General features: G+C 37.5%; 1 protein-coding gene across 4 annotated transcripts; it reads right to left on the reverse strand.

Moving 5' to 3' along the window:
* Window positions 1-283: 283 nt before the first annotated feature.
* Window positions 284-26357, reverse strand: LOC113297020. Of its 4 annotated transcripts, XM_026545403.1 has the most exons (47): window positions 25971-26357; window positions 25758-25835; window positions 24980-25092; window positions 24784-24877; window positions 24524-24567; window positions 24359-24427; window positions 23322-23383; window positions 22692-22896; window positions 22155-22223; window positions 21986-22065; window positions 21029-21178; window positions 20106-20169; window positions 19553-19654; window positions 19171-19308; window positions 18974-19098; window positions 18262-18412; window positions 17250-17348; window positions 17063-17164; window positions 16520-16578; window positions 16305-16410; window positions 15645-15839; window positions 15394-15510; window positions 14685-14929; window positions 12861-14467; window positions 11228-12429; window positions 10311-10439; window positions 10070-10225; window positions 9176-9796; window positions 9025-9096; window positions 8520-8942; window positions 8250-8436; window positions 7384-8167; window positions 7134-7250; window positions 5654-5927; window positions 5412-5525; window positions 5251-5334; window positions 5109-5159; window positions 4848-5027; window positions 4369-4685; window positions 3935-4288; window positions 3427-3511; window positions 3017-3163; window positions 2147-2251; window positions 1951-2061; window positions 1731-1832; window positions 1323-1392; window positions 284-1173 (listed from the first exon to the last, which is right to left on the reverse strand). In XM_026545403.1, the coding sequence occupies exons 1-47, from the start codon at window positions 26065-26067 to the stop codon at window positions 467-469; spliced, it is 10563 nt and encodes a 3520-aa protein (XP_026401188.1). In that variant the 5' UTR covers window positions 26068-26357; the 3' UTR covers window positions 284-466. The 4 variants fall into 4 exon arrangements, with proteins under 4 accessions (XP_026401188.1, XP_026401189.1, XP_026401190.1 ...); XM_026545404.1 differs by lacking the exon at window positions 17063-17164; XM_026545406.1 differs by lacking the exons at window positions 284-1173; window positions 1323-1392; window positions 1731-1832 and having other exon boundaries at window positions 1951-2039.
* Between the last annotated feature and the right edge of the window lie 1322 nt (window positions 26358-27679).

Here is a 27679-nt window from a genome sequence, read left to right on the forward strand (position 1 = left end):
CGCAAGGCTCTACACTTAAATTCTACAAAAACTAGGATAGTTTTTCTGTATCCGACAAGTTCCACCCATTCCACTACAAGAGGTCATTAAGGTTAGCATGCTTGCACGTAGATACTATAGAAGTAGTCCTGTTTAACCTCAACTTACAATATCAGATTTGCACAAAAATAGTACCATGAGCTCCATGAGGATTTAACCAAATAGAGAAACACCGATTTCATTAGCGTATAAAGCCAAAATTGATAATAATATCCAGCATATACTATATACTTTGGTACTTTTCTACGTAGAACGGGTCTGTAGTCATTCATCTTTAAATATAAATGTACAGCATAGAGTCATCGTGTGTGTGTGTACACATAGAAATACCACCTGAATCTGGGTATATATAACTATGTACAGAAAAAGAAACTAATTTTTTATACCACTTTTTCGTAACAAGTGTTCTATTGCACTACATGGAACTTCACCTGAGGTTGCTTCGATGCAAAACATGCACCTCCAAACCTCTAAGTTTGCCTGATTCGATAGTAGATAATAAAACATGTAAAACATCCTCAGCTTCTTCCTTACTAGCCAGTGCCATGCTCATTTGAAAAAGTGGCAGGGGAGTAGTACACTGTTGGCTCCCATGCTTAGTTGTCGGTCTTGTAGTACTAAAACTTGTACTGATACCTCTCTTATGCATATGTTGCCTCAGTGGGGTTTCCGAATTGCTCCCTCCTACAATGTTCAATACCTCATCTTCTCTATCCACATGAATCACACTTTCCAAGCTCATCTCCACTTCAATCTTCCAGTCTGGATCAGCAGCAACACCATGAAACTCCGGTGTTCCGAAATTTTCCAAACTAGGACACTTAACAACAAAGACATGTCTTTCAGTGACGATGACAAAATCCCCTGGCTGCCTAAGTGCTTTGCACATGACAAACTGCTCGTCTTTGAGTTTGGCATTATCGACGTTCATAAGCACTGATGCTCCAATTGCTTCTTCCCAAGAGTAGGGTCGTAGCGGGAGATATTTACCCAGAGGCCTAGGGAAACGGACACGAAGACGGTGGGGTTGGTGAAGACTGCTTCTATTTCTGATGCTTTGTGCAGTTCTTCCAGTTACATCAAGAATGCTGGCCACAGGTCTAGCCACAAGTCCTGCAGTTCCTAAAGCTATGCCTGCAGATATGAGAAACAACCAGCGACAGTTAACGACTATTCTGCACATGCGAAGGGCCTGAAAAACTAAGATGGTAATGGAATTGTAGGCGTGACGGTGGTTAAGTTGCATAGGAAGACAATTAGTTCTGTAGAGTGATAAGTATTACCCGACAGGACTCCTGGAAGACCATGTTTCTCTGCTCCTCTGATAGGTGACTGGAGGAATCCAGTAAGTCCCTACAAAGGTAAATAGGAATAATTAAAATTTGTTGGTTAGCTTATACTTTCTCGCCTTACCCTTAGTTGCAGGGGGCATAGATGTTCTCACATAGATAACCATGGTGCTAGAATCATTTACGAAAGGTAACACGTCAACAAATCAAATAATTCAAAAAAAGTAACTTGTTTTCAGACTTAGCAATGTTAATTCAAATAATTCTCGAGAATAATTCTGTAGAACTTCTGTTAACAGGTGATTTTTTTGAAATATGTTCTTCTGGTTCAGAGACCGTAAGTGTAGGTGGGTGGAAGTACTGATGAGTGGTGAACTGGATTAAGGTCATGTTGTTATGTACCTCTAAGAACTCATTTAATAAACCACTGCTCTGTGCTGTTAGGCCCTTCCAATCTTCAGATTTTGAAACAGCATGGTCATCAAATGTTAATGCAACAATACTCTGCAAAATAAAACGTTATCATTATTATATTTTATTACTGCAATTATCAAACATGTCACATGTGAAACTGATTATTCTTGACATATGCAACTACATGGCATTATACAATTAAACACACCTTGTGTGCAGATTTACTGAACTGAGTTGCAGCATTGCTAACCGCGTAGACCGTGTTACTGAAAAGGCTTCTGGTGCCTTCTCTCATGCCTGTAAAAATCCCAGATGGGCTCTGCAAAAGACAGTAGAATCCTTAAAAGTTGTGATAATGACTACACCTTATGAACATGCTAACGACTATCTATAAAGAGTCGCACCTTTAAAATTCCCCTGGCTGGTACTGATAGGAAATCTTTGATGCCAAGTCCCATGTTCCTCGCAAATCCCATAGGATTGCCTATTACACCAGCAGAACCAAATACCTGCAATTTAAAAAATTCTGAGGACCATAAAGAATAGCCAAGTATATACTGAAAAAACTACGGTTAATATTTGAAATTACATAGAAAACGATGCCGGAGTTCTGGCGGAAGAATATACTTTACAAATTATCCATCAAGAGGATAGTCTAGTCCTGTATGTTTTTGACTTTAAAAGCCGTAGTATATGTTTTGGACTTTAAAAGCTGTAGTAGCTACCTGGAAGCTTAAGAAAAGTACGAAGTACATAGGAAAAATGGAATAATGTGTATTTAGCTAAGTGGGTTGAAAATTCGTACGGCATATAAAACCAGCGCAAACCCTGTTAGGTAGTTTTTTTTAGGGTGCGTTTATTGCATTTCTTTTTAGAAATAGAGCAAGCCCAGATATAGATCCGTTTTTAAAGTTAATTATTATCAAGAAAAACAACTCTAGAAATAGAGCAAGCCCAGATATAGATCCGTTTTTAAAGTTAATTACTATCAAGAAAAACAACTCCAGAGTCTCCTTACCAACCGTGAAAGCCTCCATCTAACAAACTTAGTGGTAAACCAAACAGACATGATAAAGGCAGACTTCGAAAAAACGTAAAAAGAGAAGTTGGATATTTGTTTTTCCTGATGATGCAGTTGGTTTAAGCTATACTAGTTTCTACATTGTGCTTTAATTTGATGACATAAAACTACCTGAACCACTATAAGAACAACATGTGGCACACTGGCACTAATTCAGAAAATAGGATCAGGACATTTAAGTGATTAATCCCACCTTGTACATTTCGTGAAGAAGTTGCCGAGAATAATGCCTGACGAGGATCTCTTGGAACGACTCCCAACTAGCCATATGATGCACAATGGTTAATTGTTTGAAATATACTGGTGCTCCTTCGACATCCGCAAGAGCCATCAGGCCTCTCTGAAACAATAACGAGGGATGATGAATACGAAGAAAAGTATACGAGAATAATTTGCACATATTTGCATCTGGGGAAGAATAAGGACACATATAACCAACTCGGTAAAGGATTAGCTCCCCGGAACAAGATTCCAAGACTGTTCACAGAATGGACTATAGTTCCAGTTTATGAAAACCTTTAATCCTGTCAAAAGGGTTTCAGGGGGTAGATAACAACTCTAGCTGGAGCAGAAATAATTGCCAAATTTCACTTTATATCTTACCTGAAAAGCGGTGCTACTGACATGACTTGGAACCCCGCTTGGAGCAGGAACGTTGTTTCTTAGCATCCAAGGAACACTGGAAAAGCTGTTTAAAAGAGAGCATCAAGGTGGTCAAGTTGTTTAATTATCAATGAAACAAGTGAACTGTATTGAAGTGGACAAATCAAGGTAACCAGAACCATTGTTTCTCTCAAAACAAGATACAAAAGATGCATTACATAACGAATGAAACAACTGTTGTATCTCCACTATTAATCAAGTGCCAAATGTCCAATCAACAGTGAAGCCCATTAAACAGTTAGACGGTACTATTATATTTAATTTATCGAATTCAACCAGTCAAATTCAAAGTCATGGCTAGATAGTGAGTGACAGAAAATGCAGTGTGATTGTACCAGATAGAGTCCATTAGGTGAAGGAACAACAATTAACAAATAATGAGCACGGATTATTTATACTTTAGGAAGAAGAAAATGACGAGAAGAGTGGGAACAGTTAGAGAACTCACCTAAAGGTCACCTTGATTGGCGCCAAATCAAATGCTTCAACATATATTTTTGTGTGTCTTCTTGCTAAGAGATAGATTTTCTGCCAAGGAGCTCCGATTGGAACTACTGAAGGTAATGGAGGGCTGCAGCTAGAACTCTCCATGAAGTTTAAAACATTTACGGAATGACTCTGGCTCTTGGAATTATCAGAATCCAATGCAGTGGATACTTCTTTATCAAGATGTGCACCGTAGGAGCTTGTGGAACATAGGCCAGGTGGGGTTTTTCTCTGCAGCTTTGAAGTAACTGTACGAACAAAATCAAACAGCCCTAAGATGACTTCTTCCTCGAGCTCAAGATGCAAAGGTGCTAACCTGAAAACATTCACACAGAATATAATTATCATAACCGAAAATAAAATTGAGAAAACACGTACTGCAATAAATGGCACCACCTTAGACTTATATACTCAAAAGAAACCAATGAAATATCCTTGTTTCTCCACTTTGCAGCGGCTAGGTAGAAGATAGGTTCGCATGAGCTGTCAGGTGTAGAAGCTTGCGCGCCATTTTCATCCTTGATATCCTTATTTTTTATCCACCCTGTTGAGTTGCTTCCATAATCACGATCAAATGACAAGATTACAGGATATGGGGTATTGTGCAACTGGTTATCAATTTGCAAGGATGACATTTGGAAGGAAAAGTTTTGCTGATCCACACTCTGCAGTATGTCAATCTTGGTATCCTTCGCACAGGCAAAAAGCAATTCCTACATCAATGAAGACATTCTTATATTTACAAGTAATGAGAAAGTAAAAGAGGAAAACATAGAGCAGAGATTGATACACTCTTCACTAAGTATGTTTGCATTAAAGCAGAATTATCAATCATAGTATTCCGAAAGAACCGAGAAAGAATCTATTTTGCAAACCTGGGGATACAAGTTGATCAAGGAAAATCCGATAAATGATATATGAACCGATATCCTTTCACTATAGTCATCAATTTTTTCTTCTTTCTGATCAAGTTTCCTTCTCTCATTGAAGCCAGGATAATAGGTTCCCTTCATATCATCCACAAGATGACAACTTGAATCAATGATGCTAAGAACCTGCAAAATAAAATCAAAACCATTTATCTACAAGGAAAAACCACACCGAAATTTTAATCAAGCAAAGCACTAGAGACGCACCTTAACTGCTCCTTCAGCATGGGTGGAGACAAGTAGCCTTTTTCCAGGATTCTGAAGATAGAATCAAATGATTAAAAAATTTGACAACGGACAAAACAAAATTTAGGAATATAGTCTATAGATGAAATAGTATGTAATGAACCTCAGATGTTGATGGTAAGTACACGGGCATTTGCTCCTTAATGTCATCGAGAGAATATGCCCCCAAAATGCGTTCTCCAGGAACCTATGTGTTTCCACAAAACTTCACTTAAGTAATTATTGCTGTGAGTCTGCTATTATGGCAAATAAGAGAAGACGTACCTCAACAACTAGACGATGAGGAAAGCAAGGTTCATCCCAAGCATAACCGCAAGATGTGTACGAATGAACAGTCGTTTCAAACGCTTCACATTTTTGTTGGTATATACGTAGCCTCTGTGAAGTATCAAACAATAAAATAACATGATTATCTGATATTAACACAGATTTTGTTTTTATAGAGAATAGGGCATTATCTGTCATCGGAATTTACACATACAACCTCACAAGTCACAGCTACTCACCTCCTTTGAAAAATTGTGAATTCTGTAAGGCATAAAGCCTGTATTGTCGTCAGATAGAAGAATCAAGTTTGTCCCTGAATCTCCGCGGGAACTGCCAACAATCCTATCCTCTTTAATGGAAACATCAGCATTCTGCACTTCAACCCGTATCATGTTTAGGGCACCATTGACATAATTTCGCATTTTCACTTGTGTATCCCCAAGATGATCAGGAGTGAAACTGCCTGACCATAGGCATCCAGGTTCATCAAAACGAAGAGAAACCAGCATATCCCTGCAAAATAAATAACAACCTTTTACCTAGAGACAAATGCAAATACTCCCTTGTAAAGAAATGTCTATCCTCACCAAGTAGATCATTTTCCAGATATCAACCAGTTCAAAATTTAGAAACCCCCTCAAATCACCCCCACCCCCCCCCCCCCCCCCCACCCCACCCCACCCCCCCCCCACTCCACCCCACCCCACCCCCACCCCAGCTGATTACCAAAGACAAAGGTAAATACTATTGTGTCAAGACTGAAGACTGGGGTCACTTCCGCGTATACTAGAAATAAAAAAAGAAAAGACAAGAGACCAACAGAACTTATGGTTATGATTATGATTATGAGTATGTTTCCTCACTCTAGATCATATTTGAAGGTGTCAACAGTGCAAATTTTTAAACCCACTCAATCCCAAAAAAACTCATAAAATGTTTATGCATCCTTTATGCTACTGATTTCTAACAACTTATAGAATGGCCAAAAGTTCACTGAGGATGCTGAGATAAATAAGAGTACGTCCCTAACGAAAATCAACCTTGGATAAGCTCCATGGTTCATTCAAAAGATAACTCACACAGAGATGAGACAATGTGATGCATAATGAGTTGTAAAAGGCAGCGCCTAGGCGCCCGAAGACCGCCGAAAATATTCAGGCCTTTTGGCATTAGGAGTTTCGGTGCCTATTCCCCGATTTTGGACCGATTTTATAAAAAACGGCCTGGCCCTGGGCACCGCTTTAGCCCACTAAGTAACTTAGCCAAGGTTTCAACAAAGGCCAACCACATGACTTTGTATTTCTCATAACCCTAGGGTTTTCTAATCTATCTTTCCTTCTTCTCCTCTTCTTTCTTTTCTGTAGCACAGTACCAATACCAGAGAATGGTAAAGATATAGCATGTGAGTGGGGTGAGAACAGAGAAGCTAATACAGACAAAGTTTGGTGTAAACTTTGTAACAAGAAGCTGTCAGGAGGGATTAATAAGACTGCTGTGTTGTTGTTTTAGGTATTTAGAAACTTAAAAGTAGTTACATAAATATGAGTCCAAGTGGCAAAAAAAAAATTAGTATTATTGAATTATCTATTTTAGTCCACGACTAGTCTTTCCAGGCGCCAGGCCTTCATGATGCATTATAGACACGAGATTCCTGAGTACCAAGAAAGAGGTATTTTCAGAAGTACTCCAGCTTAAAACAAAAGAAAACAGGGGCAATACCTTTTCGTATCAGACCAGTGTAGGTGCGCATGTTGACCAATGCCTAGGTGGAAAATGTAGTCAGTTCCCTTTTGCTTGTAATATAAATCCTTGCTACAGGCATTACTGATGACATATCTGCAGAAATCAAATCCACAAAGGTTGGTTGTTCTTACGATATACTACCACAAGAAAAAAATCATAGTACATAAACTATAATCACGTCATTAGAAGTAACTATCAATGGACAACACTTAGTTCAGTGGGTTACCTGGGCTGGAAAGTAATGGCCCTTGTCCTACTAGAAAACGGGCCTGCTACGAGACTCGATGTTACAGATATTATCAATGCTCTAGATGTAAATGCTCGAGGAACAACCACTATCGTTGAACCACTTGACGGAACAAGGAAAAAAGGGCTAGACCACATAGAGCTTCTATTACTTTCAGTAACACATTCAGGTAGGCACGTAGCTAATTTAACCATGAGTTCACCTTCCGAGGAACTGGACTGAGGAGAATACATGCATGCTTTAACCTTTTTGTTATCAGCATCTACACTCACACCCCTGTTACCTCCTGCTGACAGCTTCAGTTGGCTGCTTCTGCTGGGTACATTGTTTACTTTTTCTAAACAGGTGCCTCGAGAATCTGAATCAGGGTACTCTGTATATTCGATAAATTGTGCAGATGAATCTACAGAATTGAAATTCCTGTTCAGAAACCTCTGCGAATGCAGGTCTAAATTCTCCCTCAGCGAGACTGTGTGATTTTTTGAGAAAGAACTTGAAAAATGACCAATATTTTGAGGGTTGGTAAGTGAATCCTCCTGAGAAAACACACTGAGACCATCTTCTTTTGCTAGATTTTGATCCTCATCAAACAAATAATAACAGGAAGGAATAATGCAGCCATTTCCTTTCATTTCAGCACCAGACTCTGCAATAGTGAGTGGATATCCCGTGCAGTTGTATAGAAGAAAGGGAGCAGAAATGCTTAGTTCTCGGGAACCACAGAATGCATCCATCACCTTCTCCACAGTAAGATATAATGGATCTGGCACAAGATTTAAAAGATGGTATCAGTGAACCGTTTGGTAGAGTATTGCAGAAAATTAGAGGTGAACGAAGCTGCTTACCATTAGATGATTCAGGATAGAAGGTCAGAGTTTCTGATAAAGAGAACTTCGTCTCGCTGAATTTGGCCCCTCTAGAAAATGTTTCCGCGCGCGGGAAGTTAAAAAAGCTAGGCTTGAACCCATGCAAATGGAACACGAGTCCCAGGTCATGGGTAGAATCTGTGTGATAAATGGAAGCAGCATCTCCCTGAAGAACATAGATGCTAGTAAGCACAAGCACTCAGATAAATGCATATTGCAGGGATTTTACAGAATAAGTTTGTAACAAACCTCGGAAAGGAGTAAAGTACGAGCAACTCCACCAGTTTCTATTGTGAAAGAGACATCACTTGGTAAATTGTTTTTAACCAATAAAGGAGTAGTGAGAGTGACATAATGAGTTGCTCGACTGTTCGCAACCGACTGTTTGGCAGAATCTTTGGTCTGAAGAGATGAGCACCTCCCACTAGATGAAGGAAGGCTGACATCTTGAATCGATATGCAGCAGCGGAATGGGTCATTACTAGGATGAGATGGATAGCAAACAAACGACCTCGGAATTCCTAGCCTATTTTCCTGTAACAGCATGTTGGAAAGAAGATGTGCCTCACTCCACAGGTAACTATTGCCAACCGGACGCCACCTCATTCTACCAGCTTCAGCTAAATGAAGAGGCAAGGGAAATTCATCACCAGGAGATATTGGATCTAGCACCTGGATTAAAAAACACCCGCGTGAGGGAGCCTAAAAAACGTAAGGTGGGCGTGAAGAAGCTCTTGAAAGGTAATATTTGTACCTTCGGTGATACACCGAATGGAATGTCAAAACGCAGCTCCAACGGCACCGAAGTTGCATTCAGAAGTATTACCTGAAGTCACCATCTATAAGTACCATCTATTTTTATACAAAGGAATATATAAATGGTAAGCAGATGTTTCTACACTTACAGTGGAGTACAATCGTATCAACTTGCTATAACGCTGAACGGAAACATCAAACACCACGGGAACAACAAATTCAGAATGTGAGGTTTTTCTATTTTTCCCTTCAACCCTTCCGCCATACTTTGACACTTCTCCAGCTGTATTTACTCCAAACGCTTCTGATGCTTTCGAAAAATCTACTTCAAAGTAGCTACGGCCAACAAGGTCCATGGAAATAGGAACAGAAAACCCAGAAGTTCCATCAAGTTGGACAGAGATCATATGATGTGCCACCCAATTCGATTTTTTCTCGTTTGGCCTGTCAGAGGACTGAGCAGGTTTGTAACGAAATATTTGTTCTTCTGGAGTTTCATCAATATAAATTGGGACAGAACAACCTGGTTGCACAATACTTCCTTCTTTCATAGGCACCATGTTCAAATCGTCTGAATTTACATGTCCTCGATACACATGAAACAGCAGTGGCAAAGAAGTCTCATTCTGGAGAATATATGGAGCATACCTTCTTGTGTATGCATTTTCAGTGGTTTCACTACCCCCACAAAACCAGCGACTCTCAGGAAGACCATCTATCTTAACCCGACTCCAAGCATCTTTGATCATGTCATGCACCCTAAAGATAACCTTGAACAAAAATGGGTTATTTGATATGACAGAAAAGAGAAGAAAGAAAAAAGGCAGGACCATGGAATTGATCTAAGGGATGACTTTGGGTGAGGATGGTTCAGTCAGTGCAGGTTGTTTGAGACATGGTATCATCCTCGCCCAAAATTTCCTGAGCACCACCTCCATCCGGTTCCAACCAAAACTTTAAGCTACTGACATTAGTTTATGGAAGAGAGCTGAAGTAGAGAATCATATGAATAATTACTCAAAAGTTGGTATGTCTGGCTATACCTCAATGAGCTGTTCTGTGACATTGAAGTTGAGATGTGCAGTAGACTTCAGGTATATATCAGTCATGACGGAAGTACTTAAAAGCACACTTTGTTCTTGCTTTCTAGCCATGTCTAATTGAAAACACCATGGCTCTATAAAAGGCTCCCAAGTCACCTAATAATAAATTCATTGTGTACGTCAATCAGACATTCTATCAAGTGTAAAAACGATATTGAAATTACTTCAGCAACCAATTTACCTTTTCAAGATTGTTGTAGTTCACAAGAAGATCTCCTCCAACTGAAGCTTCCATGATGCCACCAGTTAGGCTCACATGGAACAGTAAGTTTTTCAAAAGCATCTCCATGAGAGGACCATTACAACTCCACTACAGGAACACAACAAAATAATATTAGAGAAAAATGGAAAATACTATCCAAATAATTTACATATTTAATGTCTAAGTGGTCACAGGGTTTGACATAATTCATGTGATTAGACAACCCATTCGAAAAAAAGTAAACGGGTCTGATTAAAATTAAAATCTTTGATATTTTCCATCAAGAATATATATTAAATGAAGCACCATGCTCAAGTTCAATTGTTAGATCCAATGGTCAAAATAAACTAGAATTCAATCCAACTGTTGATCATAATTGCGGGAATTATTCTTACAATCCCCCATATGCCAATCACGGGTCCGGAACGGTGATCAACAAATTGAGGAATGAGGAATTTTCACATAAGATAAGCCAATAGGTAATCAGATTACTGGATACAAAAACAAATGCCAATTAGCAATGAGCTGGGCTCAACTTTTGGCCATTTTAGTGATTACCCTAATATAATCATAATAAAGATCAAAAACATCAAAAAGTCAATTTGGTTCTTGGTGCACAACATGTTGATGCTTACCACTACAGATGTTTTGAGCAATATACATGACAAGGTTCCAGTGAATTAGGCTTGTACACAACCTAAATTATTAGTTAAACTGCAATACAGGCCTAACAAGTTTCTAGGGCTTGTGTGACAAACTGTTGTTTGGGACAACAGCGGATTCCCATGCAGAATTTTTCCTACCAGATCCAAAATAACCATGGGATCCTCATCCTAATTAAGTATGACAAATCATAACTGAAAAGAAAAACTGAACATGTTTTATCAAAAACATACCCTCCCATCAGTTAGCAGCAGAGAAGCCTTCCTTAAATGAACTTTAAAATCCACAATACCGGTTGAAGATTGAGAGGATGTTTTTTCAGGAAGTTCGATCTTAACATCATGCCAGAATTGGAATATCTGATGTGATAACCACACTTCCAAACATTCAATACGAACCTCAGCTGTGGCATGAATAAACCCCTCTTGTTTATCACAAATTTCTGCAGAAACATATATCTGATTTATCTGCAACAGAGGCCATGCAATAACTTTCTGGCCCTGGATAGTCTCCAGCGTAATTCTTGTCTTTTCGATATTCGACGTCACTTTTGTATGGCCTTCATTTATAATCACTTCCGTATCTCTACTGCACAAAGTAACTGTTACATGTTTACAGCATTCTGCACCAGAAAAGGTAACTCCTACAAGAACTTCAGGATCCCTCAAAATGTCAAATGTTTCTCTAACCGAGAGTGGATAATGAAGTGATATGTCTATCTCCTCTGACTTCAAAATCAGATTACCGGATTCTCGAAAATCTTTGTTAGAATGTAACGATGGTGTTGGTGACTCAGGAGAAGCCTCAATTACATTTCCAGTCGAATCTTTAGGAAGTTCCAGTGTTCCTAAATTTGAGTTCTCTGATGATTCAACCATAACTTCAGTGTTGTTTTGGTCCTGAGAATAGCAACCAAGAAGATCTACGACTGTGCTCCAATCCGACATGTTTAACCAAATATCCAGAGAAGGTATACAAAATACAATCTCAGTGTCACCACTACTTAACTTGGACAGATGAATCTCAAAACCAGATGAAACTGAAGAGACAATAGAACGCAGCAAGATGACGGAAGTATGAAATGAATATAGTGATATGTTAGAAAGACAAATATCCATGCTCAAGGGTATGTCGTCTTTGAACTTTCCAGAAAATATAAATTGTAAATCTGCCTTGGCAACAGGCTCTGACAAGTTATTAGACTGTCCTCCCCTTGACTGACATAATTTTACTGTGAGTAACTTGACACAACATTTTACTTCTATAAAGGTCGGACTTGAAACATTGGTTAGAACTACGCTTCCTTCTTTTATACTCTTCTTCAACTGTATAAACTGCAATACATCAGATTTGAAATATTCGGATTCACTGCCGACTGCAGACAGCTGATTTACGATGTTTGCAATTGCTTCAATTCCATAGAGAAAGTAATCAACTGCCAAACAAACCCCAAATAAAATATCACCTTGATATAATTGTATGATAATATGATAGAACAACATACTCCCTCCGTTCCTTTTTAATAGGCTGGTTTCCTAAAATAAATGTTTCAAAAAAATAGGCTGGTTTCCTAATTAGGAAAGTCAAATGTTACTTTAGTTTTCTGGGACCACTTTTCTCTTAACTTCTTTTGATGACAAGTGTCATGTGGACCATTTCACTATACTTCTTTTGCTGACAAGTGTCATGGGGACCATTTCACTTCACTTATTTTATTGACAAGTGTCATGCGGACCACTTTCAATGATTAGTTCTCTTAATTTCCTTAATTTTCTCCAAAAACAAAACCAGCCTATTAAAAAGGAACGGAGGGAGTAGATTTTTTAATGAAACAAGAAGCTAGGACGTTTGCACAAGAAAGCCTACCTTCAGCAATAATTTGCCAGTTGCTAACCTTCACCATAACAGAAGTAGGAGTAGAAAGTCCATTTGAAGGCTGATTTCCGCATGGTATTCTGATCCATAGATCAGCGTCAAATGCTGGAATTAAGGGTACATTTCCGCAACTGGTATTCTGACAATCAGTCAAAGAAGCGTGTCCCTCGTTCTTACGTGGTACCAACGACAAAGATACACCCCGCCCAAATATGTTGAGGACGTGGACCATATCTGCAACTTTATCTGCTTGAACCATACAGTCAAGAGGAATGTCCTTCAGAGCATCCTCTGCTATGCTCTTTGCAGTGAAACTGCAATATAACTGTTCAAGTTGAAGATGTATAGTTTGATCTCCATCATCATCCACGGGTAAAATCAATACGGAGTCAAGGACCTCAAATTTGTAGATAATTTCGACATGGCTGTTGTCCATATCCTTGCAGTTGCCATTTTCCGTAACAAATTGTACAGGTTCCTTCTTGTTCCAATCAGGTAGAGAAAAATAACCAATTAATATCGCCAAATATTCGGGCGGCAAAATGTGGCGCACATGTTGAATGCTGAAACACAATTCAATTTGGGGCCTCGTTGCACCATCGATCCTTACGCGAAAATTGAAAACAGGGGCCAGATTGTGTTCAGATGAACCCCATAGCCACTTGTAAAAGTACTGGGACGACCAAGATGATGAGAGATGTAACCCCTCAATAGAACATAACATATCCAAATAATGTGTCCTGCTTAAAGCAATCAAAGACTTAGAAACTGGCACGGAAAGAGTTCCCAGAATACAGGATGAATCATGGAAGTGTATTGCGATTCCAGTGAGGTTCAAATCGATAACGCAAATAGCAGAGTCACTGCTTCTCCCAGAAGTGGAATCATTATTGCTCCATGAATATTTCACTGTCGGAACTCTGGGCACTTTAGACCTCTTCCTAACGTTAATTTTTGCAATTCTCTCACATTTTTTATCCCTCACATTCAAAATATTCCTCCACTCAGAAATGCCATGAATAAGAGACTGCTCAATTCTACCGAGGGAACCCGAACTATCAATAGTTATGAAGGGAAACTGACCCACAGTTATGCATGCCTCAGTTGACCCAGATTCGCAGAAATTCGAAAACCCAAATTTTGCAGGCCAAAATCCAGACATCAGTACTCTATCTTTTGTTTCTTTACTATTGGCTAAGCTTTTGCCCGATTCTTTACTATTGGCTAAGCTTTTGCCCGAATAAGGTAATGACGAAGAATCATATCGAGATAAGCTATCGAAATACTGATGGAGGGATCCAATAACTTTAGGGTAGCAATGGAGATCAACTTCATTAAAGAACATCGTCAACTTGTGACAAACTTCATCCGCTTGATAGTGCATAATAAAGCATCCATCCAAAGGTCTACTTCTTTCACCACCGTCACTTTTTGGAGTGTTAGCTTCTGAGACAAATCCGTGCTGATGTGCAGCAGCAGATATACTCTTGGATAAGCATAATGTTAAGTCACTAGTTTCATCGCTCAGTTTACCTGTTTCAATTTTCAATGTTTTGACGCAGACAAAACATGCTTTTGTCATTTGCTCGAGAGCATACCTGAAATATCAAAACCAAAACAAGTATTAGCATGAAAGCTGAAATATCAGAACCAAAACAAGTATTAGCATGAAAGAGTTTATAATAAGAAAGTAGAAAGTTGAATGACGAACATAAAGCATCACATGTGAACATGAACCAATAAAACTAACGCTGAAATTGTTTTTTATGCATAAAAAAAGGAGGAAGAGAGAGAGAGAGAGAGAGATGTACATACTGAATGTCCAACTCCCCAAGAGCACAGACGAGAAGAAGGCTACCATCTCCATTATCGTCATCACTGGTGTGTACATGCAAGCTAACAAGCTCAACATTAGCCGTGAAAGAGAATTGGAAAGCACTTGGCACAGATTCTGATTCTGATTGCGGAGCCAGAATATCAAAAGATTTAATCAAGCCAACAGCTGCACCATATATTGAGGGCGAGAAATGTACACCAAGTGTTGACACAACCACATGGACCTGAAATTCAAAGCGATACTAAGCAGTTTCAGAATTCTTTTCGATAATAAATGAAAAGACGACCTAGTACACTCTTTTGACCTATATACTGCAGTACTTAATGATAATACAGCACTTAAATAAAATTTTGTGGATTCAGTTCTCTCTCCTACAAAAGAGCATACATCCTTTCAAGCAAATGCATCATTGAGAAAGCCCATGACTTTGTGGTAAACCTGTCCAAATAAATTTGAGCCTATTCCGGTTCATTCATTCTAAAGCTCTCCGCAAGACAACAATTTTTTTTTTTTTTGATCAAGCACTTCAAAGTACTGATTGTGAAACACCCAATCGTAATGCAAGAATTAAAATTATGTAAAGATTAAAATCTAAACCTTCCAATGACCAAAGGTGTCTAGTGGAAGGAGGTTAGCACATAACTGCCACAATAACAGCATGAAGTATAATTATTGTTTATTAATTACCTCTAGCTGCTTCAACGTCGATTCATTTGGTATAATGCATGATGCCAACGTAATAGATGCATCAAGTTTCTCGACAATGGAGACTGCTCTAGAACAACCAGGTACCGTCAGATTCACCTGTAGAATGTTATTGTCAGAGATAACTTTAGCAACGGTAATGGGAAAAATCAAATGCATGAGAGAAAGTAATAAAAAATGAAATATTAAAAAAAAAAAATCAAATCAAATGAAGAAAATTCTGAAAGTCTGACCTCAAAACCAGTCAAAGTAATTTCGAAGTGATCGTACAGATCTTGAAGGTGGTCAACTGGTGTCACTGTCCTATCACTGGAAGAAGTTGTGCCCCCGAAAGCTGTGGACAAATAGTCAGGTACGGGCTTCCGCTTTGGTGCCAGAGTTTCCTTCTGAATCCTTGATCCACAGATAAGAGTTCCCAAGTCCAAACTCTGTAAAAAAAAATGGAAGTCAATAGCTAAGAAACTTTAACAAGTGAAACAGGTTTTCATCTTTGAAATGAAAGCCACCTTATCAGACATAGAGTCCCTCTATAAATCACTATTCACTATATCATGTACCCTAGGCTAGAAAACAGATAAAACAAAGACATTTAAAGTATCTGAATGCCAATTGTAAGCATATCCAAGCTTTTCATTCATCTTTTGGAATTTTTATTCTTACAACTAGTTGAAAATATTATATAAAGTTCCATTGTCTTATTCCATGGGTCTCCATATTTGCGAACTACTTGATGGCAGAAAAGAACCATCTTTCAGTAAATATAAAAACAATTCATACTTCAAACCATGAACAGAATAAGAAAAACATGTTTTCGTGGTCCATGAAACCGAATACAACGGTACAATACGGGCGCTTAGGGAATGCACGTACAAATAAATATCTAAGCAGATTACCAAAAAATACTGTGTGGAATGATGATCTGTTTCCCATGGAATTTTGATGGAGACACTGCTGAAACTGATATCCCAAATTATTTGTTTACGGTTGGAGACAACATATCTGGCGAAAAAAATGAAAAAATTATTAACGAAATGATTCAGATATTCAGAGGAAAAATAATGAGGAGAAGAGTCACAAGCTCAGTAATTACAGGACGGAACAAACTCACTCAGTTTTCGATAGTACTCGAGCATTAACATTTTCAAGCTCATTTAATGACATGAGGACCTGTATTTAAGGCGGGAACTAATTAGTTTACTAATCAATTGAAAGATTTCACTTTTTCACAGAGAGAGAGAGAGGGAGAGAGAATTATGCAACCTAGACATACAAATGGGAATTGACTCACAAGTAGAATGTAAAAATGAACTACTGCCATGACCTTCAACAATTTCATTTCATGATTGTGACAAATCAAAACAAGATACCTTCAACTGCTATTGGAAACGCGATACTGGTAAATAAGTTCTCAGAGCAATGTTATATTACATTTTTTTATAAGTTCAAATCTAAGCATACGTGTAAAGAACATATCTCATCATGAACTAACACTTGGGAATTGTTTACCACTGCCATAACCTTCAACAACTTGTGACAAATCAAAACAAGATACCTTCAACTGCTATTGGAAAGGCGATACTGGTTCATAGGTTCACAGAGCAATGTTATATTACATTTTTCTATAAGTTTAAGGAAGTGTTGGAGAACATACTCTCTCACGCTGAGAATGGAATGATCCAAAAAACCACTGGAAGTCCAAGAGATTCAATAAAAACTCAGCATCGTACATAACTTCTAAAGGTTGAAGCTCAACCTAGGAGAACAAGTAACATGATTACAATTTACAAACTTCTCAAGCGCATGTCATTTGCAATATGATCAGCAGCCACTAAAAGTACCTTTAATGAAAGATCAGTGTCATTGTTTATAGGAGATGTATCAACTACAACCCTGAGACACCGTAGTTTATCATTCGAATTACTTTGCTCAGAGACATCCTGCATTGCACAAATTCAACCTAAGAAAGTCGCACTCATAAAAATATACTGTTAAAAGAGCAAATGAACAATCTCGCAACATGAAAAATAATGGAGACTTGCAAATATGGAACAAAACTAGAAGTCTGTAGAACTGATTTACTGGGGTTGTTTTACAGTATATCAAAGCTAGAAATATGGAATCGCGTGCAACTACGGACTATAGTACCCAAATAGACCCCAACTAGTTATCCCTAAAGAAGGTTGTCGGATAGAGAAGAATAGAATACGTATCAAACTAGCTTAGCTCAGACATGAGAAGATTGTAACATACACCACAAACACTTTCCTCTGAGAAACTGAAATTAACCCAAGTAACAAAAGAAAGAAAATAACCCAATAAGAGATGAATTAGTTGAGAAACAATGTTCAAAATTTTGACTCTAAACCGTGAGGATATTTCCTTTAGTAATGCAAAGCTAGCCTCAAAAGCAGGAATAAGCATTTGCTTATCCCAATGGCCAGTAACCAAAACAGCAAGTGGTTAATCGTTACAAACTCAGGACAGAAGTTTAAGAAGCTAGGCATCTATTCTGCGTTGAGCTTGCGTTGGGCTAGAACTAGGAAAACAATCCTAGTGCTTACTTTGACAAAAAAAAATGAATTTACAAAATATTTATCTTAGTGGTCGGATTTGTGCTTGGTAAAACAAACAGAAAGCCGAAGGAATGTGAAAGAGGGAACAACGAACACCCAGAATGTTTGGGAATGCGAACTTTAATAAGAAATTTAGCTATAATAGCGATTGCCAAGACGCACTAGTTCTGGAGTTGGATGATCATAATAGATGTTAACTGATTCTGATTACGCCCTAAACTGCATCTGACATTAATTAACCTCCAACAATAAACAAGAGAGCTCAAATACAAAATACCCTTCCAAGAAGCAGAATGTCTTTCTTAGCATATGGGTCCACCAGACCCAATGAATTAACCAACAGCTGAATTGTCCATGATTCGTCCCAATGTTTACAGTCAATATCCACGACATCCAAATTTATCTGTATGACTTCCTTCTGGCTGATCCTGGATATATATAAAGAAAAACGCACAAGTGTTTAATTAACTGACAGCCTGTAATTTAAAATGCTAATGAGGACGTAAACAAATTAAAAGAAAATTGAACAGCAAAGAGGTGCCTAAAAAGCTAAAAGAGATGAAAAAAGTAACTTCCGGACTATTATATATTTTTCATTTCATGATCCCCAATCAAGAATAGACATGTGGTGTTAACAAAATTTAAGAACTTCATATATCAGCAGAGAAAATATAATCTCGTAGCGAACAGTTACCTGACAAACTATTGTACTCCATCAAATTTCACAAAAAAAAGCCCACCATAAAAATTATTTAATGAAGTGAGCATTTAACATAACATCAAACGGAGTTAAAGTGATCCCACTGTAAGATAGCAAAGAGCATATGACAAAAATTGGGGAAACTTTAATTGACCCTCTTTCATTCAGCTTCTGTCTACTATATTATTAGAAAGGCATATGAGTACATATATAACAATATGTTACAAAAAACATTTTGCAACAGAAAGACAACTAACCAAATAAGGGTTTCTAAGAGAAATATATGTACTTGCTGCCTAGTGTTGCAGTGACTTTATGAACTTCGAACTTGACTGAAGATAAGATTCTGCTTTTTGTAGAAACACCCACATCAAGAGTAGGAACTGGCACGAATTCTGCTGCCTCGTATATATCCTGCATAGGGAAAAACTATTGAGAAACTCTGAAAGCAACATATCCTAAATCGTGATAAGACGTCCTGCACACCTTGATAAGTTCCTCAGAAACAGCACCAGAAAACTGGCTTGAATCCGCTGTTTCACCCGAACCAAGCATGCCACGAAATAACCAATTTATCCATCCATTTGCTCCCACACTCGAAGCTGTAGAGCTCGGCAGCAGTTTCTGCATACATATTTAGAGATGCTTATTCCTCAGCATTACACCAATTAACCCACTATCATGCATTAATAAATAAGAAATAAAAAACAAAAGAAGGTCCTAGACAAAATTAACCAGATGATAATCCAAAATCTAGGTCACCTAATTAAAATATGTACAAGACTCAGACAAGAATTCAGTCAGGTATACGTTGCATCAACTTAATCAAAAACACCAATCAAATCCATTACTACAATACTGCTCATACCTCCAATTCACGTTCTGCGATTGACCTAAAACCTAAGATGTCGTCAATATCTGTCTCTTTCTCCATAAGCTCCAATTCTTTAAGTATGTCTTCTTCTACAGTCTAAAAATAAAAACACAGTGGTAATCAGACGATGTTCAAAAGAAAATTGACCTTCACTAACAATAATTACTGCAGAAAAATTGAAATGACCCACAAACTGCAGAAAAATTGAAATGACCTACAACGACAGGGATAACCAGAGTTAACTCCTGGACAACTGAGTGCAACAATTAAACCATAAAATTATGCACATCTACAGTATCCAATTAAAAGTTGGAAAAAAATGAAACAAAATGCTGATTGATCCACAGGGCCCAAATACTAATTGCATGAAGGGGGAAAAGGTGTCTACCCAAACAAAACAAAACAAAACAAAAACAAAAAAAATATCCATCTCAACGAGAAGTTCAAAAATTCTACGTGACTAATCCGGATCAACATATTCAATATTGATATTCTGAATGTTTCTTTACAAATACAACCATAATAATATAGATTACAAAAACATTACCTGCTTTTGATGGAGAAAGTCCAGTTTTCTTTTGTATAAGCTCACATACTTTCGTCGGTAGCTCCTGGAATTCATAAAGAGAGTTAATCAAAATTTAAGCTCACAGTGGCTTATCCAAGCAATCCAATAAAAAAAAATAATGTCTGCAACGCTGTTTAATTTGTTTGACTCACAGCTAAGCATATACCGCACATCCATAAAATCAAATAAACTGATTTATTTATTTGTTTTGCTAGCTGTGAATGGTTACTGTTCCTGATGCCATTCTAATGATTTGCATTTGTCCCACCATTTTAAATGGACAATTATCGTCTTCTTTAAATGGACAATTATCGTCTTCTTAACACTTCTTACACAGCCATGACTGGAGATGGTTTAACATAACATCTATGCTAGTACATGTTTATGGCATGAATCTGACTCTAATGATAAGTCAGAAGTGTGCTTTCTTAGTGTTCTGAAGCAACTTAATGTGCATAGCCACGCAACTTATCTTCTTTATGAGATCAACAATTATTAGATAGCGAACTGTGAGATAATACACGGATTGTAACATGGAAAAAAAATCAAGAAACAAGGATTGATCTAGAGGTTCTCAAGACAACAGAAAAAAATGGTTTCCTCGAACCACGAAGTCTTCAAACTTTAAAGCACCAGAGGTCCTAAAAGTAAGTAATGCTTGCTGAAATCCAAATACAACCTAGTAAGTAATGCAAAGTAAGTATTACTGTTCATTGTCTATTTAATCAAAGATGATCAAATCCAAATACAACCTAGTAAGTAATGCTTGCTGAAATGCATTGTCAGAATAGCAGAATAGCAATTAACTTATTCAAAGAACAAGTGAACAAACAAAAACCATACATAGTAACCTTTAATCGCATATTAAAAACAAACTAAATCTTGAATAGCAGTTAACTTACATTCGCCACCCAAGATGTTTCCAGGAAGTCTTCTTTAACTTTCTACGAACATCGGATAAGATGGATTCTTGGGCGTAGTGCCACCACATCCTTTGCCAACCCTTTGGTTTTCTTGATAAAGAATCAAATGATGGTCGATAACGCCAATACCTGGGGTAATTAAAGGGAAAAGAGCAGATCAGGGTTTCTCATTGTTTATTATGGAACCACTTTTTTTGTGAGACCGATGGTATTCTCTAGGTGGAACGCAGGTTGCAACCAGTCCTCCATCGTGAAACATGAGAAGGCATACAATCATCATAGACTAGAGTATGTGGTGAGAATTTCAAATAAATGAAAACATGTGATTTAGAACAAGAGGCCATAACATACTTGGAGGTTATTAAGTAAACATGGCAGTAACTTAACGAGAAAAAATAGAGCGTTAAAGCAAAATTGAAGATTTTATGATAGGCCAAGAAGGGAACGATAAGAATTTTAGGAAAGAAAAGGAAAATAAGAAACGGATACATGGGGATATGTATGCAGGTGCAGCCCCCTGCTAATCCATTACACTTTCAATCAAATTTCATTATCATACGAAAGCATGTTTAACAACTTAAACTAGTGCTGATTGTTACTTATGTTCCATTACGCCCAAAAAACATGAAGAATTACCTAAGGCAGATCCTAATAGAATAATCTGCAGTTCCAGGCTGTAGAATAATCTGCTGTGTCGTTTTCTGGAAGCTGACATGCTATATGACTGAATTAGAATCCGGTTTTCAAATTTGGTATTCTAGGAAGACGGTGTAAATTTTACATGAAGTTGTAACTTAAAACATTAACGAGTTCATCGTAAACTTCCGAGGCCAAAAGAAACTAAGGCCTAACTCCTATTCAAAATCGTATCAATCGGTCACATATGCTCATCGGTAATAAGTAATGATAAGAAAAGAAACAGAACGTCGAACATACCTCTCCCTCACTTCAGATGTGCATAAATAATCCCAAAGAATAAAGATTTGCTTGAGCTGAACTTCATTCATTTGCAGCACCTAATGAAGTTCCACAGTAAACATACATTGGTTCATATCAATGAAGCATAATTAAATGGACTTAAAGATTGTATTGGTGAAGGACCAACCAGAGAAGTTATCTCAGCACCAATAGAATATTGTGGAACATCACTCTCAAGCTTCTCAGACCTGTTCACCTACAAAAATGCAGCTACTCACCAGCAGTACCGAAAATAAGAAAAGGCAGCCTTAAAAGTAAAGTTTCTCAAAAGATAACAACTAAATTTAAGCATGCACTAAATTATGAAGCATCCCTTAAACCAATGAAGGTGTCTCAAAAATCTGGGGAAAGAAGACAACCTAGTTCAGATAATTACTTAGCAAGAATACTACTAAATCTTCCGGAAACAAAATAATTAACTACCAGACACCCATCAAAGAACCTTATGATATAGCCCCTAACCTCTTAGATTATAGTTAACTAAAGATCTTGACGCCTACATCACGTGGAATATACTTTTTTAATTTTTCCCCTTTCCCTTTTGAAGTCAGTGGACGACGGTTGAGAAAAGGGAGCCAACACAACTGGCATAATGATTACCTAAAAACGGCTTATATAGTATCAAGAGATGAAAATAATATGGGTCTTAACCAAACTTGCGTACCACAAAAGACACAGAAACATCAAATGGGGCCACTATATAATCATTCGTATCACTTCCCACTCTCGCATCACTGAACAATTGGTACTCAGCGGCATCTTCAATACCCATTGAATTCGAAGGTCCCTCAGATGTGCTATAATAAATTCCCAAGCCTGATATCTCCAACATCTTGCTCACCCGATCACCTCGACTTCTGACGGATGTCCTGTAAAAACAAGAATTTAAAGACGCTAGGTTCCAACAGTATGACAGGATATGAGTAATAACGACAGTGATAAGGAAGAAAACGCATAAGGAAGAAAAATAAGTAATAACGACAGTGATATGAGTTCTAATGGGGGTGGGGTGGGGGGAATCCTCAAACCATACCCAGCAGAAGCATAAGGAAGAAAAATAAGTAATAGCGACAATGACATGAGTTCTAATGGATTCCTTGATTTCCGAGAACGAGATAACAAGCTAATGTTGTCAAACTACATGCGCAGAAGAGGTTAACAAAACAATCTTAAATATCTTACTTACAAAGTAATAAAAGTTTAAAACAGAATTGCAGTGATACATAAACCTAAATCCATAGCCACCAAAGAATTACAATTACATAAATATCTGAAACAAAAGGTAGTACGATACCAGATAGAACTGTGCTTCACTGTCGTCAGACTTGAAAACCTTATACCAAACGTATATGGTGCCTGCAAACCATGTAATAAAAGTAAACGATCAACTTAGTTTCAGAGTGTGAAGAACTAACAACAGAGCATGCATTCAAGGATGTTCCAAGACAAATTACCGATTCGAAAAATGCTTATAACAATTTAAAACAATTGAGTAAATTAAAGTTAAACCAACTTGTATTGCTTTAGCATGCTCTATATCAATCAAGGATTAGTATAGTTCCTGCTTACCCATATATCCAAATACTTAAGAGGATACAGATCTTAGGGTAAATATGTTCAACGTCGAAAGGGTCCTGATGTAGTGGGTTCGTTTGGATTGTTATATGGTTTTCAAGTCCTGGAAACCAAGTTTCTACTAACAGGCAACACAACAACCAGACTTGACAAAATACGAGACCATTCTATGGTTTCTAAGTGATTCCTACACAGGCCTTAGCGAGTGATGTAGTTAGGTAAATACATTACTGCATCGGTGAAATTAAGGTGCTGTGAGGCGAATTTTTTTTTAAGTATGTGCTTACTTAATAACTAACCTGTTGGAACTGTTATGCATCAAACATACTATGCTTTTGTTATAGAAATTTGAAGTATGCTACATTGTAGTTTACCAGTAATTATGCAGGAGCCCCCATGTTTCTGAGGCGACGCCTAGGCGTGATAACGCGAGGTGACAGTTTTTTTGCCTTATATAGCATCATGCCTTCAGTAGCATAGGGGACATTAACCAAAAGTGGAGTTTGTCAAACATAGAACTCAACCAAATCACTTGCACTAGAAAGATTCTCAATCTATTTCCGAAGAAAAAATTATGAAATGCAAAAGATGCATTGCGTGATAAAATCTTATAGATCATCATCGCACCATATGTATTGCAACAATTTAAGCTTCTACGGAAAGTAAATAACATATTAAGATAATAATGAATTGAAGAAGTACAGGAAAAGCATAATCATAAATGCCTAAAACACATTTTTGGGGGAGCCAAATTACCGAGCCAATCTGCTGATCAGTATAAGTGACACGAAAATTTCTGATGGAGACTTGGACATTATCAAGAAGCTGCCAGAAATAAAAACACAAAATATGATTAAAGAATATGAACAATGTTTTTTTCAATTCAAAACGATCTGGTTGATAAGCAAAAATCTGTGTCACCTTGGCAGTAATGTAAGAAACAAATGCTTGTCCGGTCTGATTTTCTGCAAACAAAGAATATTAGATTAGGTCGTACTGAAGAAGATGTAAATCGGGTTCAGTATACACTCACGGCACTAGTTGAATCAGCAGTCCACCCAGCATATTGAATGGCATAAGAACTTAACATTCCGAAATGCTCTTGAGAATTGAGAACAAACTAACTGTTTCTGGATGGTAAAAAAGAACAAGAAATAAATATTTTGGTGCTTGGAACTTACCGCATACGCGTCTAGAAAATTTTGCTAGCTCCGCAGCAGTAAGTTTGGCCTTTTTGCCTGCGATGTCTCTTCTTTCGACTAAATCTGGATTCCACTATAAAGAAAATATAAACCAATTAGTATCCCTGCAAATCCTTTCGTCCATCAAATAAATGGGTGCGAAACTATGTCGTGATACAAAAGAAAATTCTATCACCTCATGCTCATCTCTTTGGCCAGCTTGAATGAAGACATCTTCTAGAACAATTATGATGGGCGACAAACCAAGCTTCTTCCAAGGAATTTTTATGCTTAACCTCCCAACGCGACCTATCATATCCAAGTTAAATTTTACAACTAGAGAAAGTACATGATGGGCATAAAATGTGCATCGACTCTTAGTTTATGGCGCGGTTTCTTACAAAACTAAGGAGAAACAGAAATGTAACATTATTGGCATGCAATCATGTAAATGGGATCAAAAGTTGATAATGGTTCAAGGGTCACAAATTCAATCATATCTTAGCCTGTCAGGAGATTATAACCTTGACTAAAGCCTTTTCTTTAAAGATGCGCAAATAGTTACCAGCTGCGAGACAGCTTTTGCTGCCAAATGAAGGATTTATCATGATGTATTGGTCCAACTGAAAGGAGGCACTCATTCAAGCAACACTAAATTCTCCTACTCTTCGCAAACAATGTGGAAGTGTTCAGATGATTGAAAAATAGTATTGTTTAAACTGACATATATATCATTTACTTAAAAGTATTGTTTCATACTAACAACTAGGAGTCTTGTATCAAAGAATTACAACTCAGCATTCGAGGTTAAAATAACTAGGTCAATCCAACGTTAATACCGACTGTCCACTTGCTTATGAGATGAAAAATAACCATCCCATAGTATAGCCTTCAACAATAGCAACAGTTCTCCAAGTTACAATGTTGATGATCACTAAAAACAAAAAAGAAAAGGATATAGTTTAAAGCCACACCTCGTTTTATAGCAAAAGGCAACTGTAGGTGATCAAAAGCTTCAAGAACCAGCTCCACATTATCCAACACTACTTCTTCTGCAAAGAGTCAACCAACATTGAACTAATCAGGCATACAATTTCTGTAATCACCATTACTAAAAAAGAAAATCTACGCAAATTATCCGAAATATCTGAAAAGCCAGACAATTAGAGAGATGAAAATTTTCATACCGTTCCATAATCCGATCTTGAGTTGTTCTCTTTGGAAATCTTTGATGTATGGACCAAGATAACCTAATAGGAGCGGCTGAACCCATCTTTCAAACATATTTTTGGTTATAAGAATGCGAGAAGAGAATTAGAGAAATGATGATATACAAATTGGTACTGAAACAGCCATGTAGAGAGAAAGATGATTAAGGGGTTAATTAGGGGGCGAATTTAACCGAAAATTGGTACTGCCGATTCGGTAATAAAGACTATGGAGAAGGGGAGAGAGAGTAGATATAGAAGAATGACGAAGGCTAATTACTTGGGAAGAAAACCTAGAAAGAAGGTTAAAACCCCTAAAAGAGTTTTTAGTTTAATTGTTTCTTGGGTTTCAATTTAGTCCCATTCTGATTTTGGTAGCAAACGAGGTTTACTTGCTTGCTATAGGGGGAGCTTGGGCGGCCAGGCTCGATAACTGATGGGATTAGGCTAATTTGCCTTGGAGTGTTTTTTCTTTTATTTAACAATTCTCGGAGTATTTTGTTATACTCCGTCCGTCCCAAATTAGATGAGCTATTTATAGTTTACACAATTCTTAAGGCAAGGAGAAAAGGGGAATATATTTAAGTATTTTTTTACAATTATACCCTTATGAATAATAACTAGTAAAATTTATACTAAATGATTTCTCTTAAATTATACCACGGTTTTTCGTAAACTTTATACCGTTGAAAAGCATTTTAAAACACCTACTTAACGAATATAGACATGGCTATCAAATTATACATATTTTTTATAGTAACAATAATCAATTAAAAGGGTAGTTTAAGAAATACCTCCTTAATTAGTGAAATAGCTCATCTATTTTGGGACAAAATTTATAACCAACTAGCTCATCTAATTTGGGATGGAGGGAGTATATTATTATTATTACTAGTAGTGCGCCCGTGCTTCGCACATGCCCAGATGTAAAAACCTTGATTTCTTATTCGTAGATGCTTTTCCCCGACACAACCCTTAAGTTGTATTATGTTGGACCATTAGCAATGTCCGTAAATGGCAGAAAGACAATAATGTGGTGTAGCAAAATGAAAAACTGCATAAGAGGAATTGTATGGGTGCTTACGGTGTTTTTTGTTGCACAAAGTCTAGTTTCGAAGAATGACAATATAACATAGTCGAGAAGACATCAAGTGCATCTCTATTCATCCTTTAACAAACCTTGCATCTATATTCATCCTAGTCCATATAGCAGATGCACTTGCCTAAACTGGAATAGTAGGTATACAAATTTGTTATTCATCCGGAAAACCTTAGAATGACCATGAGTGTGGCCATGTTACGGTACGCCAAATCTTCTGTTTCTTCGCCAATCACGCCAGATTTTGCAGAGCCGGTTGAATCTTCGACCTCCATTGTCGGACTATCCCGACGACATGTTTCTCTAATCTCACAATGGGTTTTCCAATATCCATCGGGATTAAAGACGCCATTAGAGTATTACACCGTCTGACTCCACACCCCTTATTATCACCTCCTCCCAGTTTTGGAATCTATCGTACATGTCGAAAAACGAGTAAATTCAATCAGAAACACGGATTCAACCCTCTCAATCCCTACAAATAACACAAATAAAGACACTGAAAAACATGAGACTACATGAACATTAGTATAAATTATAAGTAACACACGCTTATAGGAGTAGTGAGGGTTAATGACCACCTACAACA

This window comes from Papaver somniferum, chromosome 7 (assembly GCF_003573695.1).
Source record: "Papaver somniferum cultivar HN1 chromosome 7, ASM357369v1, whole genome shotgun sequence".
Classification (NCBI taxonomy): Eukaryota; Viridiplantae; Streptophyta; class Magnoliopsida; order Ranunculales; family Papaveraceae; genus Papaver; species Papaver somniferum.